Source organism: Suricata suricatta, chromosome 8, assembly GCF_006229205.1.
Source record: "Suricata suricatta isolate VVHF042 chromosome 8, meerkat_22Aug2017_6uvM2_HiC, whole genome shotgun sequence".
In the NCBI taxonomy this organism is placed as follows: Eukaryota; Metazoa; Chordata; class Mammalia; order Carnivora; family Herpestidae; genus Suricata; species Suricata suricatta.
In genome coordinates this window covers 43571389-43589388 of record NC_043707.1, presented here as the reverse complement: position 1 = coordinate 43589388, position 18000 = coordinate 43571389, and the positions used below count along the sequence as shown (strand labels likewise).

General features: G+C 40.4%; 1 protein-coding gene across 1 annotated transcript in view; it reads right to left on the bottom strand.

The window, feature by feature from the left end:
• Positions 1-17977, bottom strand: part of WARS2 (tryptophanyl tRNA synthetase 2, mitochondrial) — a 90890-nt gene extending 72913 nt beyond the window's left edge. The window contains exon 1 of the mRNA XM_029948311.1: positions 17861-17977. Coding sequence (XP_029804171.1) covers positions 17861-17950 — 90 coding nt within the window. The 5' untranslated portion in view covers positions 17951-17977. The remainder of the gene's footprint in view (positions 1-17860) is intronic.
• Positions 17978-18000: the final 23 nt, after the last annotated feature.

Below are 18000 nucleotides of genomic sequence, written 5' to 3'. Positions count from 1 at the left end.
CCTATGGCATAGATCCTAAGACCAGCTCTGTAACTGGGTAATAGTAGAGGAAGGTGAGGAGGAGGAGGAAGGCTCAATATTTGAAAGAAAAGAAGTTTACTTTCTGTGAGTTAAAATAGAAGCTCTTAACCATGGTTTGTGGACTTCTGAACTTGCACACAAAGTTTTGAGAGTTTATGTACATATTTTTCTAGGTAGAAGGTCCACATTTAATCAAAGGAAATAGTGACCTCCCCCTACCCAACCCAAAAAGTATAAGAACTCTGAGGACAAGACTTAATAGAAACAAGATGAGGTACAGTAACATATCTAAAGAAAGAATACACCCCCTGGAGGGTAGAAGCCTAGAAAAGCAACTCCATTGGGAAAACCTTGGACATGTGTTTCCAAGAGCTGTCCAAGGGAAATGGTGTCCTTTAACAGGCCAAAAATATGTTGCCCGAGAAGTAAGTATGTTCCATAATGGAGATGAAGCTTTGGGTTATTATGATTTGATTACATAAGCCAATAAGGTGATCTAACTCCCCTAGTTCGGATTCCTCACCAGTCAAGCTATTGTATTTAATGATCCGGCTTTCCAGTTAAATTTGCCTGTAAGTAGAGACTTTGGTCTCTAGTCAAGAAAAGTAGCTGGTACTCTGTCATTCTAAATTCATACTCGATAAGTGCGTGTGGGTGTGTGCATGCGCTTGAGCGTGTGTGCACGCACATTCAGGTGGACTGGTCTCTGAAACATCTTCCCCATTTGGCTTCTACGATGTCCCCTCTTTTCTACTTGTCCTTCTACCCATCTGGCTACTACTATCTTGGCTGGTTATTCTCATCATCCTAATCTCTTAATGTTGAAATGCTCACAAGCTCAGTACCTGGATCTCTTCTCTTTCTACAAACACCAGATGATCACACCCAGTCTCATAACTTGAAGCACAGTCTATACCAAAACCTCATAGATTTATAGCTCTATCTAGATTTCGCCCTTGAGCTTGGGTCTCATAAATCTATCTGCTTACCTGACATCTCCACTTAGATGTTCCCCGGGCATCTAAACTCCACATGTCTAAAAACCAACCCCTCATCTGCTCACCCCCGCCCCCAGACTTCTTCTTCCAGTCTTTAAGAGGCATATTCATTCTTCCAGGTGCACTGGCCAAAAGCCTTGGAATCAATCTTGACTCTTTTCTTTCTTTCATCCTACATCTACTCAGAAAATCTTATTGGCGTTACCTTCTTTAAAATAAATATCCAGAATCTGACCACTTCTCATGAAGCCATTTTTACCCCTCATTTTACATCATCATCTCTTGCATGGATCTTGTGCTAGCCTCTTCGCTGGTCTCCTGGCTTCTATCCTTGCTCCTCTGGGTTCTGTTTTTAACATGATAACTAGTGTAAGCTTTAAAACCATCATCAAATCATATCAGTCCTCTAAATGAAGCCTTCCAACGACTTTCCAACTCAACCCATGTAAATGACAAAGTCTTTACAATTGCTTCTGAGCTTCTATACAATGGAATCCCCCACATCTACCTTTCTATCAGTCACCTGACTTCATGTCCTACTGCCATATTGGGTAGCATAATTAGAGCCAAGGCTAGGACCCTTGCCCCCTCTGCTTTTTAGCTATGTGAATTTTGCTTGCTCCTGTGACAAGTTACTCAACATCTATCTTACAGTTTTCACCTGTTAGCACCAGCACTGGGTTTATATAGGATTGTTACGAGAATTAAAAGATTTATTAATATTGGCAAAGTATTTAGAGAAGTATCCAACACATGGATAATAAGTATAATAATAAGTAAGTACTGTGTAATAGTTACGAAACAAAAGAAATGCTCACTCTTCTTCAGCCATAGTAGCCTCCTTGCTGGTCTTCAAACATGTTAGATTGGCCTTTTTCCATTCTTGTTTCCTCCACCTGGCAGGTTCTTCCCCCACATATCTACTTTGTATATATTCTCACCACCTTCAGGTCTTTCCTCAAATGACACCTTTTTGGAAGCCTTCCCTGACTACCTAATCTAAAACTGCAGTTACCATGTCCTGTCTCTGCTTTATTTTTTCCATATCACTTACAATCATATAACATATTATATATTTTAATTACACCTTTATTATTTGTTTCTGCCTCTGAAATGTAAGATTTTTGTCTATGTTTTTCACTGGTCTATCTCCAATACCTAGCACATAGTAAGTATTCAATATTTGTTGAATACATCAGTACAAATAAAATATTCATGACTTGGGGTGCCTAGGTGGCTCAGTCAGTAAAGCATCTGACTTCAGCTCAGGTCATCTCACAGTCCATGAGTTTGAGCCCCACGTTGGGCTTTGTGCTGACAGCTCAAAGCCTGGAGCCTGCTTCAGATTCTGTGTCTCCCTTTCTCTGCTCCTCCCCTGCTTGTGCTCTCTCTCTCTCTCTCAAAAATAAATATATTTTTTTAAATTCATGACTTTATTACTCCCATGAATTAGAGATGAGGACATATTTCACCAGGTGACAAATCCAAATAATATTCCTCTGAATAGACTTTTAATAGTTCAGGAAACATTGGGTATAAATGGGTCAAAATGTCTTACATGGCTATAAAAATTGGAGAATAATTGTTTACACTTAGTCCTTTGTTGTTATGTTCCCTCCTCTTGAATACTCTCTTAAATCAATTAAAGGCTTTGGAAGCTGTTTCTCTTTCTTCCCTAACTTCCATTATCCAAGAGAGTTCAAAGATTCGGTACAGTACCCATGCCACACAGTAGCATTCAATATACTCCTTTAGTCTCTCTAACTTCAACCATCTATTCCCATGACCTTGTCATCACTCGTGATTCCTCCATTTCTGAAGTCATAAATGTCAATATTCTACTCAGTCTAAAACCTGTCAACTCTTTCATGCTTTTATTTCTAGTATACTTGCTCCCCAAGCTCATTTAGGAATCAAGGCCTCTGATATTTCCATTTTTTCTTGGTGTGGCAGTCCCTGTCTATTCCTACCTCTCCCCTATCCAGAATGGCCCTGAGGTCAATCACTTGGACTCTGTTCTCATTTGCAACCCCGACTCCCCTTGCCATTGTGTCTCAACAGGCACGTAAAAACGCCAATCCTGGGTCAAAGCTACAGACTTCTCATCTCATTTAGGCTCTCAACTCTCAACACTGCTAACTGAATCCTTTTTTAAAACTTACATAGCCCCTATAATGTTCCTGGTACTGTTCTAGATACATCTAAATATTAACTCACTTAATCTTCACAGTAGTCCTTGAAGGTAGATACTAGTATTGTCTCTGTTATGGCAAAGAGTTATGGCACAGAAAGGTTAAGTGACTTGCCTAGCATGTAATGCTAGTCAGGGATTTAAGTGGTTGAGTTTACTAGCTCTGAACCCTGGCAGTTTGGCCACAGAGTTCAAGCTTTTAACTTTTAATGCATCTTACAGATGAAGAAAATGAGATGAGAGTTTTAGTAATTTGCCCAGGGACATCTAGTGATCAAGTGGAAGAACTTGGATTGAACCTGGTCAGACTGTAGAGCCCATACGCTAAACCACTACCTGGTATCATCTTTTCAGGACATAAGCCCTTTGAGAGAATTATACCCAACAGGTTTTGGAGTTCCTGGATTTATCATCCCGTTCCCAGCCAACTACTCTAGATACACAGCCATCTTTCCCCCCAGGGTTAACTTCTCCGAGTGTTTAGTCATCTGCTCTGGATTGCACTTCTTCTGTTTCTTTCCATCTCTTTCCTGTATCTTCAGCCTCCCATCTTTACTGACTCCTATAATCGTATTCAAATCTCTTCTATCCTAAAAGATCCTATCACCAAAAATTTTGCTTCGTCACATCAAGCAAAGCTCTCTTTATAGCTCTCTTCCCCATCTCTGACACTTCTCACTCAGGCTCTTCAAAACAACAGTCCTCACTTCCTCACCTCTTGTCTCACAGTAATTAATCTTCTGCACCAAATAACTCTTCTAAAACTGTTGTTGCTAATATCTTTAGTGACATGCCAACTGTATAAGCCAATGGATAATTTTTAGTCATCATACCATACCACTATTGTGCTCATCACTGTCTTTGAAACTCTCTGCCCCTTTGAAATCCCTAGGTCCACACTCACACTCCAGTGATTCTTCTCCCATCACTGTTGCTATTGTTAGATTTATCAACTCTTGGCTCTCTCCTAGAGTTTGAGATTATGTAGGGTTAAAAACCTCAGGTTTCTAAAAATTATTTTTCCTGCTTTACATGCTTTTCTTGATGATCTCACTAATGTAGAAGACACAAATCGAAGTGCCATTCAACTGGTAGTAATTGTATAAGTAGTCATGGATTTGTTACCCTTTTTGAAGATCCACTCCTTTCTCTCCCCGTCCATTCTAACATGTGGTCCAAATGGAAGCTGGATGACCCTATCTATAACTGTAAAGGTGGGCATTTGGCTTTCAAGAAGACTTATCATGGAAGTCTGACTCCAAAATCTACCATTTAGACAGAAAAATAAGACTAAAGCTTAAGACTAAACTCTCTAGTTGAGTCATAGATATGTTAATATATTCCCAATCTAAATTAAGGACACATGGTCTGCTAAAGAATTCCTTTTCCATTTCTGAATGTGTGAAAAACAATGTGGGAGCTGTCATGTGGATGCTGAAACATTGGAATGTGCAAGACATTTTAAAGATTTAGGGGTGTAACTGGTCCTTGACTTAACAAGATATCAGGCCACTGTAGTCACAGACTTATCTGGAAGATGCTGCAATCCAACCTCTTTTAACAGACATGACATTCTGTGATTATGCTGGGTTGATTTAAGGTTTTATTAAACATCTAAATGCTAAGTTGGTAACAAATATAACATTAAAACTTTGCTTCCCAACTACCAAAATGCCACTGGCCACTGTGAAAAGAAGAAAACATGAGTTCTTCGTACTGCAAACTTAAATTCTGCTTGAATTACACTGTTCTACCCTTACTATGAAGCAAAGAAAAGTAAAACAGCATTAGTTTGGAAGCTTACAAATGGTCTCACTGCCTACATAGTGTTAACAGTGCAGTAGGTGCTGACGCATAGGGGTACATGTACCCCAATGCTCACAGCAGCACTTTCAACAATAGCCAAATCATGAAAGAGCCTAAATGTCCATCAACTGATGAATGGATCAAGAAGATGTGGTTTATCTATACAATGGAACACTACATGGCAATGAGAAAGAATGAAATCTGGCCATTTGTAGCAACATGGATGGAACTCAAGGGTGTTATGCTAAGTGAAATAAGTCAGGCAGAGAATGACAAATACCATATGTTTTCACTCATAAGTGGAATAGGAGAAACTTAACAGAGGACCATGGGGGAGGGGAAGGAGAAAAAATAGTTAAGGAGAGGGAGGGAGGCAAACTCTAAGAGACTCTTAAATACTGAGAACTGAAGTTTGATGGGGGTGGGGGAGAGGGGAAAAGAGGTGATGGGCATGGAGGAGGGCACTTGTTGGGATGAGCACTGGGTGTTATATGGAAACCAACTTGACAATAATCTATAAAAAACAAAACAATGCAGTAGGACCTAAGGCTGTTTATCTATGTAGAGCATAGCAAGATCTATAGAGCAAAGGTACTAGGCATAGTGTGACAGGTTGCTTTAAAGGGACTTAAGATAGACAATTAAGAAAACATGCCATGCTGATATCATAAATGAGCTTATTTCTTTCATGAGTTGGAGAAAGCATACTCTTGATTTATAACAGTAAAAAAAACACAGCATAGATAATACAGCATATTTGTTGAAGCAGACAGTCTTCTAAGGTAAAACCACCCTCATCTTAATCCTGAGTATGTCTATACTTTCCTCCAGACAGAAGTAACAAACTTTAATATGATATGCAGAAGCAGCAAACTGCAGGGTAATTAGCTATGCCTGTGAAAAATAAATTTAGAGGTAGAGTGGCAATAAAACTAGTTATATCAACAAGTTGGAGGGGTGCCTGGGTGGCTCAGTTGGTTAAGCCTCCGACTTCGGCTCAGGTCAGATCTCACATTCATGGGTTCGAGCCCCACGATGGCTCTGTGCTGACAGCTCAGAGCCTGGAGCCTGCTTCTGGTTCTGTGTCTTCTCTCTCTGCCCCTCCCCCTCTCATGCTCTGTCTCTCTCTGTATCAAAAATAAATAAAACATTAAGAAAAAACTTAAAAGAAAACAACAACAAAAAAAAAAACAAGTTAGAAATTACAGTCTTCCCGGAAAGTCATTGAAATACAATTGGCATTACCTTCCAATCACTTATAAATATCTGGATATTTAGGACAACAATTAAGATCACTGATTAACTGCAGGAAACACTGAACATCTTCTGAAATTACATAAAAATATACACAAAAGTGTATGGTTTAAATTCAATAATATCCTAAATGCCAATGGTATGCACTTTCTCTTGTCTTATCTCCTTGGCTTATTTTTCACTGAATTCATTCACTTAAAAACTTAGTTCTTTCTGCTACAGGAAATTTTATACCAAGGATTTAAGTAATAACTCATTTTCTCACACATATAGTTATTGTAGCCAAGTCTCAACAGGAAGAATCCTTCCCTCCCAGATTTTATGACTGGTGGTGGACTCCATGAATGGTAAAATCCATTCTGGTAAAATCTGCCCGCTGAATGGCAGCCTAAGGCTGCACCTGTGGAATCCTGGTATTAATTATAAGCCATTTCTTGCTGGAGTGTTCATAAAAGCTCTAAATAAAAAAAGAGCATGCTCTCCATCTGTCCTAAAGCAAATGCCTATAAACAGACAGAATATAAGGAAGGATATGTTAATTTCTACAAGGAAGGTACAAAGTCCTGTAAAACTTAAAAATGGGAGCAGTCATATCCAGCTTCAGAACAAAGTTTTCTTGAACCAGTGTGTAAGTTCTGTTATTGTTATTGTAAATTCCAGTTAGCTAATGTACAGTATAATGTTAGTTTCAGGTGTACAAAATAGTGATTCATCACTTCCATACCACACCCAGTGTTCGTCACAGCACCTACACTCCTTAATCCCATTCACCTATTTTATCCTGCCACCAGGCTCCCCTTGGTAACCATCAGTTGGTTCTCTATAGTTTAGTCTGTTTCTTGATTTGCCTCTCTCTTTTTTCCCCCCTTTGCTCATTTGTTTTTTAAACGCCACATGTAAGTGAAATCATACAGTATTTGTCTTTCTCTGACTTACTTTGCTTAGCGTTATACTCTCTAGCTCCATCCCTGGCATTGCAAATGGGAAGATTTCATTCTTTTTTATGGCTAAGTAATAGTCCATGAGTAAAAATACACCACATCTTGTTTATCCATTCTTCAGTTGATGGACACTCAAACTGTTTCCATAGTTTGGATATTGTAGATAATGCTGTTATAAACATTAGGGTGCATGTAGCCCCCTGAATTCGTATTTTTGTATTCTTTGGGTAAATACCTGGTAGTGCAATTGCTGAATTTAACTTTTTGAGGAACTTCCATACCGTTTTCCACAGTGGTTGCACCAATTTGCATTCCTACCAACAATGTAAGAAGATACCCTTTTCTCTACATCCTTGACAACACCTGTTGTTTCTTGTATTGTTTATATTTTAGTCATTCTGACAGGTGTGTGATGATAGCTCACTGCAGTTTTGATTTGTATTTCCCTGATCGTGAGTGATGTTGAACATCTTTTCATGTGTTTTTGGGCATCCGTATGTCTCCTTTGGAGAAATGTTTGCTCAGGTCTTCTGCCCATTTTATTTTTTCTTGACAGAGAGCAAGTGAGCACACACAAGTGGGGGAAGTGCAGAGAAGGAGAGAGAGAGAATCTCAAGCAGGCTCCACACCCAGCTTGGAGCCGAACATGGGGCTTGATCTCTTGGCCATGAGATCATGACTTGAGCAGAAGTCAAGAGTCAGACACTTAAAAAATGGGCAGAAGGGATGTCTGGGTGGCTCAATTGGTTAATTGGATCATTTTCTTTTGGATGTTCAATTTGATAAGTTCTTTATAGATTTCGGATACAAACCTTTATCATTTACATCATTTGCAAATATCTTCTCCCATTCCAAAGGTTGCCATTCAGTTTTGTTGATTGTTCCCTTCGCTGTGCACAAGATTTTTATTTTGACTTAGTCCTAATAGTTTATTTTTCCTTTTGCTTCCCTTGCTTCAGGAGACATATCCAGAAAAAAATCGCTACAGCAGATGTCAAAGAGCTTACTGCCTGTGTTCTCCTCTAAGAGTTTATGGTTTCAGGTCTCACATATAGCTCTTCAATCCATCTTGAATTTATTTTTTTTTTGTATGGCATGAGAAAGTGGTTCAGTTTTCCCAACACCACCTATTGAAGAGACTGTCGTTTTCCCACTGGATATTCTTTACTGCTTTGTCGAAAATTGACCATATAGTTGTGGGTACATTTCTGGGTTTTCTATTCTGTTCCATTGATCTATATGTCTGTTTTGGGGCCAGTACCATACTGTTTTGATCACTATAGCTTTGTACTATAACTTGAAGTCTGGAATTGTGTGTTTTTGTTTCATTTTTAAAGAATGGTGGAATATAGACAAATAAGAAAGGCCTTTCCAAGAAGAGACAATGGCATTAACAAAGAAGTAAAAGAGAAAAGCTCTGAACAAACTTGGAAATTCTATGAACCCAAAGCAAAGGATCCAAGCAAGACAGCAAAGGCCTAGACTAGGGATCTAGACTAGGGAAAGTCTTGAATGCAGAGCTCTAAGGAGACTAAGCTTCATGAGAGGCCCTAAAGGTTGCTAAGCAAGGGAAAATACAAAATTAGGGTGCTGCTTTAAGGAGATTAATGTGGTCAGACTAATTTTGTTGCGGCAAGGGGAAGATGGAAGGGCAAGAAAGTGCAGTGATTTGGGAATCAAAGGATTATATATATATAATCTCGATTTTATATATATATATATATATGTATATATATATATATATACACACACACATAAAATCATATATACATATAATCACATATGTATATATATATGTAATCTTGAATCCACATAAATTCCTACAAGGCATTATTATGAATACTTTACAAATGAGAAAACTAAAGTTCAGTAAGGTCAAATAACTTTCCTGGCATCACAAACTTAGTACAACCAAGCCTAATTGATCCCAAGAGTCATGTACGTTTTGCTTTACCACACTTCCTTTTAGGAAGGGGCCAGTAAACCTTAAAATGACAAGGATAGTGTTCATGTAACTGCTTATTCTCTAGACACTTGCTTCCCTAGGTTACAGAGTTTCACGGCTTGATGGCATGGGGGTGGCTGAAAAGCTGTCAGCCATTGGAGAAGCCAAAGTTGCCTACCTGCAGAGAAGGGGCTTCCTTCACAACCACGATGGCCGGGTAACTAGTCTCCATGGAGGGCAACCTGGCTGTCTCCTCAGAACTGGCACGGGCGCCACAGTCTGTTCTTAACATCTCCCTCGGGACTCCACCTTCGTCCTGCCCCAGCTCAAGAGACCTCTTCTCTGCTCCAGCAAATTTATGAACTGGCTGCTTAGCTCATTCTCCCCATGGGAGGACAGGAATCTAAATCAGAGATTTGAGTCAATGACTCCATATCCCTTTTCCATTACATTCTCTTACTTCCCAAAAGGGGTCCAAAGGAACACAGCGAGTAAAGTGTGGGGCTGAATGAACCTAAAGTAGAATAGCCCACACAGTCTCTGTTCATGGGGAATTTAAGAAAAAGGTGATGAGGAGTCCTTTGTTTGGTGTTTAAAATAAATTCTGCTCAACTTTGCTCATTTGAAAGCCTCAAAAGCATCCTAATTAATGTACTAATTGGAAATAATTTACTTTAATTCAATTAGTGAATTAGAGACCCTTTTAAGAGTTCCTTGGAATCAGGATCCTTTGGGATAAAATTCTTCCTTATCACTTGCAGGAATGGCCCACAGCACTAATTACTCTCATCTCTCCCATCTTCCCAGTTTGCACCTCTGCTACTTTTTAAGAAAGTACTCTCACCATAAATCCCAGTAGGCCCTAGATAGTGGCCCGTTGGTCATCCATCAGCTTCAGCACTCACCACCTCCCCTCTGCCTGCAGAGCTGTGTGCAGGTTGACCTTTCAGCTATAGACTGTGTATAAACAGAACTTCCTACATGCACCTTGGGACTCATGTGTTTAAAGCCCTTATTTTATACAGGGCAATCCAAGTGGCAGTAGCCAAATAGAGACATGGAGATAAATTTACAAGACAGCTTTGCTCCTTCTTCATAACTCATTGAGCCAAACAAGAGTGTAAGAACAGTGACAACAAAGGATGATTTATAATTTCTACTCTGCATGTCACCATGGCAAGATACATATAAGTGGCTTTCTTGGAACAGATTTAAATGGTGCAAGGCAGTGACCAGCATATTACCATGGGTGATTTGTTTCAGAGTTTAGGACCATTTTATTACAGTTAGTGTACGGAATCAGGCTACCGGGGTTTATACCTTGGCTCTTGTCCTTCCTAGCAATGTGAACTTGGGTAAGTTATTTAACCTCTTACTAGTTGCATCTATAAAATGCGGCTTATACTAGCACAAACCTCATTTGGTTGTGAAGATTTAATAAGCTAATGTATGTCAAGTCATGCTTGGTAAACAGTAAGCATCCAATAAATGTATGCAAGTACTACCTCCTCCTCAGCATCATGTTTATAATAACTAAAATTATCATAGTCCTATCAGACCGGGGCTCCAAAAGAATGTAGATACTAAACTGAGTTTAATACAAATATGAAAATAACATCCAGTGAACTAAAACTTTAAAGAATACTGATATTAGGGGCACCTGGGTGGCTCAGTTGGTTAAGCGTCTGACTTCGGCTCAGGTCATGATCTCACACTTCGTGAGTTCAAACCCTGTGTTGGGCTCTATGCTGACAGCACGGCGCCTGGACCCTGTCTTGGATTCTGTGTCTCCCTCTCTCTCTGCCCCTCCCCTGCTCATGCTCTGTTTCTCTTTCTCAAAAATAAACACTAAAAAATTTTTTAAATAAAAAAGAATACTGATATTCACTTACTTAGATTTGTCACCATTATAAAACTGGTAAAAAAAAATGAAAATTTATTCAGTGAGTAAAAATTTTAGATGACTAAATAGTGAAACTTGGTATGCTGTACTCAAGATTAAATGAGAATATGTGAAGCATTTTGGAAACTACAAAGTGTTATATTACAAGAGGACATTATCATCAGTGAAAATACAAGGTTTTACAAGGTGAGATTTGTTATTTTATTTTATGCTTTCAAATACCTTGATGAAAAATCTGCAACCACTGTCCTAAAGACCTGGGACACCAAGCAGTGTAACCAAGATCATCCATTCAGGGCTCTACCCACAGTGGAGTTGTCTGGCACTGTAATGAGTTACAGCCAGAACACCAGGCCAGGAAGGCGGCCTGCCCACCGGTTGGTGTCCTGGCCTCGAGGGCAAGGGACTGAGAAGCAGAAGTTGTGAGAATCTCCATGGGTTAGAAATCAGCTGGCTTCATTCTGCTGCTCAGGAGACAAGGGGCAGTCAAAAGGCAGTTCCTTATCCAGCCAGATTTAGGTTCAACAGATGCAGGGGTGACTGTGCCATGAAAAAAAAAGCTGTAGATGAATTCTGATAAATGGTTAAAAGCCCAATGGAACTTGGATGTCAGTGGTATGAAGGCCTTGATAGGACTTGATTCATTCAGTAAGCACGGAAGTTAAGAGTGTTACTCCTCTGACTAGGAATAAAAGATAGGGTATTGCTAGAAATGATATATAGAGAAAACAGTAAAGGCTCCAGCAGAGTTAAATTCAGTCAAGCTGGAGTCAATGTAGCACATCTGTGCCTATAAATTATCTCTCTGCGTCTAGGCCTCATACTGGCAGAGCAGCTCCACCCTAAATGAGTACATTGCTCCTGTGGAAATTCAAGAAGAAGCCTTAGGCCTCCTGTTACAGTCTCTGAAAGAGAAATTCCCGAACCCTGAGTGGTGGACTGGAATCAAGAGCAGAACTGGCTAAGTGTTCTTATGAGGTGAGAAGCCGGGTTGTTTACAATGGTGACTGAGAGGGAATCCATAGAACCTTCTTTGTTGCACAAAGATCAGCACATTATGCAGAAGTCAGCTGTGTTTAGAAAGAAAGAAGGACAGAAAGAGAGAAGAAGGAAGATTGACTGCTATTATTTTAAGTACTTGTACAGCTTATGATAAATAGAAGGTCTCAGGTGGAAGAGCTCTCAACTCTTGAACTCAGGTCATGATTTCGAGCCCCACGCAGAGTGTAGAGATTACTTATATAAAACTTAAAAAAAAAAAAAGATAATTGAGGCGCCTGGGTGGCTCAGTCAGTTAAGCGTCTGACTTCGGCTCAGGTCATGGTCACACAGGTTGTGGGTTTGAGCCCTATTTTGGGCTCTGTGCTGGCAGCTCAGAGCCTGGAGCCTGTTTCGGACTCTGTGTCTCCCTCTCTCTGCCTCTTCCCCACTCGTGCTCTCTCTCTCGCTCTCTAAAAAATAAACATTTAAAAAATTAAAAAAAGATAATATAACCTATGTTGCACTTTATTGATAAAACACATACATATCAAAGTGAATACTCCAATCCACTTCTTTACAGGGCGACTCCTCCACCATAATTCATCCCTCGTATGTGGGGATCAGCCAACGCACTTACTCAGACATGTCAGGAGGCTGAAGTAGTTTTCAAATTTCATCATGAGACATTTAAGATTGTCTCACCGTCTCAGGGGCCTCTGTTGGTGTGTGGCAGGTGGGAGGAGTCGGGGAGGGGGCAGTGAGGTCCAACAAGCAGGCTCTGGCTACTCCTCTACATATATATTATTTATTTTTGACAGAGAGAGACAGAGCACGAGTCGGGGGAGGGGGGCACAGAGAAAGGGAGACACAGTATCTGAATCAGGCTCCAGGCTCTGAGCTGGGGCTCAACACATGAACCAAACCATGAGATCATGACACAAACCGTGAGATCATGACCTGAGCCGAAGTCAGAAACTTAACCCACTGAGCCAGCCAGGCGCCCCTGCTTTTATGTTTTATCTGAAGGGACTGATGTAGGATTTTATTTGATGAGAGAATACTACTGGGCAAGTGGGAAAAGCACAGGCAAGGCCGAGTTTGAATCCTGGCACACCCATTTACTAGCTCTGACATGGGAAAGTTACCTAATCTTTCAGGACTTTTCGTTTCCTCTTGTGTGAAATGTATAGAATAATATTTACATAATTGTGAGAAGAAAAGAAGATAAAGTGTGTAGGGCACACAACACTGGGCCTCAGCACACAGAAGGTGCTGGCGAGATGTTGGCTCCTTTTCTGAAAGACGGGGTTATGGACGTATGCAGGCTTACACACATACATGTACTTGTGTGTGCCTCTGCAGACAGTTTGCAGCCTGCAGTCATGCAACAGATACCCCGAGAAAGGATCTCAGGGAGCAGCCTTACTCTCTGGCCTGGCTGTGGAAGTCGTAAGAGTTGCTAGCAAAACTCCTCACATTTACTTACTGCTCCTCCTCTAGGTTTTCATCAGTTACCATCAGTAGTTTTCATTGTCTACCCCCATGTATTGTTAAAAACTATTCTTTCTTCTAAGCTATGTTCACTAGGAAAACCAATCTCAAGAGGATTTTAAGCAGAGTCATAAGCTGATTGAACTTAAAAGGGGCTCTGGAGTGGGTCCCCATAACACCACTGAAGAAAAGCACAGAGAGACGAAGAAGCCGGATCAAACCAGCCCAGTTACTGTCTTGCCAAATGGTGGCTACAGCAGCTCTGGGTAGCTCTCCAGGCTGATTAGCTCTTCTTACAAGCTGGGTGGACAAGACGTAGCAGAGAAAACCTAAGGGAAGTCACCGGGAACATCAGCACATTTGGATGTCATTAAGATCCCGAAGGCTGCAATAACAATTAATGGAAAAATATGGAATAAAATCCCAATAGTAAATTCTACCATCCTAATGCCACAATTAATTAGTGTTGTGTGTGATATTAGGCAAGTTACTTCATTAAAGTCTGTTTCCTCGTAATTTAAAATAAGGTTTAAAATACCTGTCTTAAAGCCTTGTTAGGAACAGTATCTCTTCTGTGGTATTCTTGCCAAAATCCACAACCCAGTCATGAGAAAACATCCGACAAACCCAAATTCAGAGACATTCTAGCAAATAACTAACCAATTCTCTGCAAAAGGGCCAAGGTCATGAAAGACTGAGGAAGTGCTTTAAATTGGAGAAGACAGGAAAACTAAATGCTACATGGGATCCTGGATTTGATCTCGGACCAGTAAGAAACTCATAGAAAAACAGGTGAAATTGGAAACAAGTCTTTAGCTACTATTGTACCAAATTAACTGCTTGGCTTCAGTCCTTGTGTCGTGATCATGTAAAAGGAGGCCTGGTGAAGGGAGTACTAAGTACTACAAATGTGACTTGGTAAACCTGAAATTATTGTAAAACGAAAAAGTTAAAAAAAATAGAATTGTTTAAAAAGCCTCGTTGTGAGAACTAAATACAAGATCACTAATTTAATACATTTTTTTTTTTCAGGCATGATTCCTTCATCCAATGGCTAAACTTAGTGGCCATGAACAGTAGGAATATTAGGTTAATACTGGCCAAGCCCAGGTTGGGACGGCTAACAGTGAAGTGCGTTGTTCAACTGCAACAAAATGTAGACATTTAACACTCAGTGATTACAAGTATTCTTGCAAAAGCCTACGAACCATCAATATTTCACACTTGGTACAACACAATAGTTACTCAGTGCTCCAAGGAGTGTGGATTCTGTTTGGCCCATGGTGACAGGCTTACATTTACCTAATGCCATCAGCATTTAAACATAGCATGTCAAAATCTTCATTCCTCTGACGGGGGCTACTCTCATCCTGTCAAACTTCAACAGTTTTTTTGGGAGGTAACACCTGGCAAAATAAACCGCTTTCACATAAATTGTAGACAGCTCACAATGCACACGGCTTACTCTTACACTGTTACTCCTGGTTTCTACGTTTTGGTTTAAACTTGAGTCTACCTCTAGCCTTGAGGGGCAGCAACCTGCCTCTGAGGTAGCTAAAGGCTCCCAATGTCAACCGTAGTATTCAGAATTTTGCCTTTTTTAAAGAAAACAGTAAAACAACCTAGGAATCACAATACTTTATCAGTCAGAGTTTCCAACAAAGACCTGCTATGCCGCCCTCCCCCTCCAACTTCTGCCTCTCACCTCAAGGACAACTGTGTAACCAAACTAATAGCAAGCAACTTGGCTATTTCTCAGATTTGCTATAATCCTCCATATGATAAAAATACATTTTCTATAGACTATATATACTGTTGCAAAATAATTTCTATTTTCTACAAAGGTTATGAGATATCATAAAAATGTCTAATCCATCTGGTTTAAGAATCCTATTCTTCCTTCACATATTTCTGCATCTGTTCACAAAAATCTCTTTGACTTCAAAGGAAGCTTTTCAAGAGAAAAAGAAGATACATACAGGAAAAGTGGCCATAAATTTCTAATAGTCCTTTTCTAAGGCCATTTTAATAATAGCGCTGTGGGCCAGTATCTCTTTAGGTCTTTAGAGATCTAAAATATCACAGATGATATTAACGACTATGCATTTATATGGAGATTTATGCCTTAACACTTTATTATGGGTCTAAAAGTGATATATCTTCAATATAGAACATGTGAAAAATACAGAAAGCTTAAAGAAGCAAACTTCAGTCACTTTTAACCCACCATTTAGGAAAACCGAAGCAAAACAAAAATAGTTAAGACTCTGTTTCCTTCCAGTCATGTGTGTGTGTGTATTTATCTAAATATTTATTTACAAACAATATTATAATTACAGTACAAATACAATTTTGTAACTTTTCTCAATTGGTTTTTTAAACCATCATACTTAATGACTAAAATTTACATGTAGGTTTATACTTTAAAAGAAATGTTCTCACACATTTCTTATTAAGTGTAATTAATAAGATCATAAAATAATAAAAGTACTGAAAGATCAATTAAAGGTTTGTAAACATTAATCTGTTCTGGAAGTTCTCTTTTGAAACTATCTGGATTAGCAGTTGATTAACTTTAACATAACAATATTCATTAATTCCACTGAAACAATAATAGGAGTTTAAGAAATTTTTTGTTTGGGTGGCCTGGATGGCTTGTTCAGCTAAGCATCTGACTTCAGCTCAGGTCATGATCTCACGGCTGGTGAGTTCAAACCCTGCAACAGGCTCTCTGCTGTCAGCACAGCCCTGCTTCAGATACTCTGTCCCCCTCTCTCTCTGCCCCTCCCCTGTTCACGCCCTCTCTCTCAAAAATAGATAAAAACATTTTAATTAAAAAAAATTTTTTTTAATGTTTAGCAGCAGAGGGGCAGAGAGAGAGGGAGACACAATATCTGAAGCAGGCTCCGGGCTCTGAGCTGTCAGACTTTGGCTCAGGTCATGATCTCATGGTTTGTGAGACAGAGACAGAGCATGAGAGTTATTTAAAATAACATTTCAGTAGCTGTTTTGCTGACAAAGAGTTCTCTGGTATATCCCTTTTCCTTAAAAGAATCTTGTGAGGCCTATATCAATGAAGAAAACAAGTACAGACCATTAAATAATTTATGGGATGACTACTCAAATCTTGGTTTCCGTGATTAATCTAATTGCTTTACTTTGGCTTCATAATCATGGAGCCATAGATTTTCCAAAGTTTGAAGGAACATTAACGGGTCAATAGACCCAACCCCTCTTCCACCGATTTTCCTAAAGAAAAAAAAAAAAAATCCAACGAGATTTGACTTGTCATGTCACACAGCTAGCAAGAGGCAGACAAATCCCTTGAACTTTGATTTCCCAGTTTCAAGTCTAGTGTCTTTCCAATATACTAGTTACCACACAAAGTCCACACCTATGCTTTATGACAAGTACACAAGGACGCCAAGAAATCATCTAATCACAGAATCTCAAGCTTCTCCCTACTTCCCCATAGATACGTCCCAAAAGATGTACAGCAAAGTGCCTAACACCAAGAGATGGCACTTGGAAGACATTTAGTAAACGTCTGAATGAGTGAAGTAAACATCTGAACGAGTGAAAGGGGCACTGTATACTCATATACACTGATGGGGTGTGTTGAACCGCGTCCACACTCTCAGCACGACACAGTATTGGTAACAGCAGTGCTTCTAGGTGCAGGACAGAACGATGCACTTTGGCAACTTGCTGTAATTCTTTCACAGAGCCGGCTAGATACAGGTCTACTTTGGGGAATGAAGAGGAACCAGAGAGGAAGACGCACCGACACTTGAGACTGAGGTGCCGCACTGTCAGAAGGAGGACGTCAAGTGGCTGCTCCGATTTTAAAATATCGCCCAATTCCTCACAAGACCTCCTCTCTAATTTCTGCGCTAGCCCCTCGGCTTGCTGTTAGAGGAAGGAGGTGAAAATAGTAATAGAAAGAATGGAAAGGAGGTGAATAGAAAGGAGGGGACCTTGTTGAGAAGGCGGGCAGCCCGGGGAAGGACCGGCGCTCTGGTCTGAGGACTTCACACAGGACTCAGCTTCCCGCGTTGCCCGGCAACAGCGTCGTGACCACGTTCTACGGTGACCAAGTGGGCGGGCAGAGGCGCGCTCCTCCCACCAGGGCGTCTGACGTAATCGCACAGCTTTGCAACGTCGCCACGTTCCGAGTGGGAGGGCAGTCTTTAGGCGAGTCGACATTAGGAGAGAAGCACCTTGGTGCTCTCCAGAGGAAACAGGAAGAGAGAAGCGAATAGAGGGAGGAGAGACAAGAAGGACCTAGCGGGATGGGGAGCTGGCGAGAGAAAGGCCGGCTTTGGTTACCTGGGGAGCATGAGCCGCGTCGGGTCCTTTATGAAGTGCCCGGATGAAGCTCCAGCACCCACGCGCCTTCCGTATTGAGCTCATCGCCATCTTGAGAGGGGCGGAGTAGTTTTGGCGTGTGTGACGTCTGCTTAGAGAGC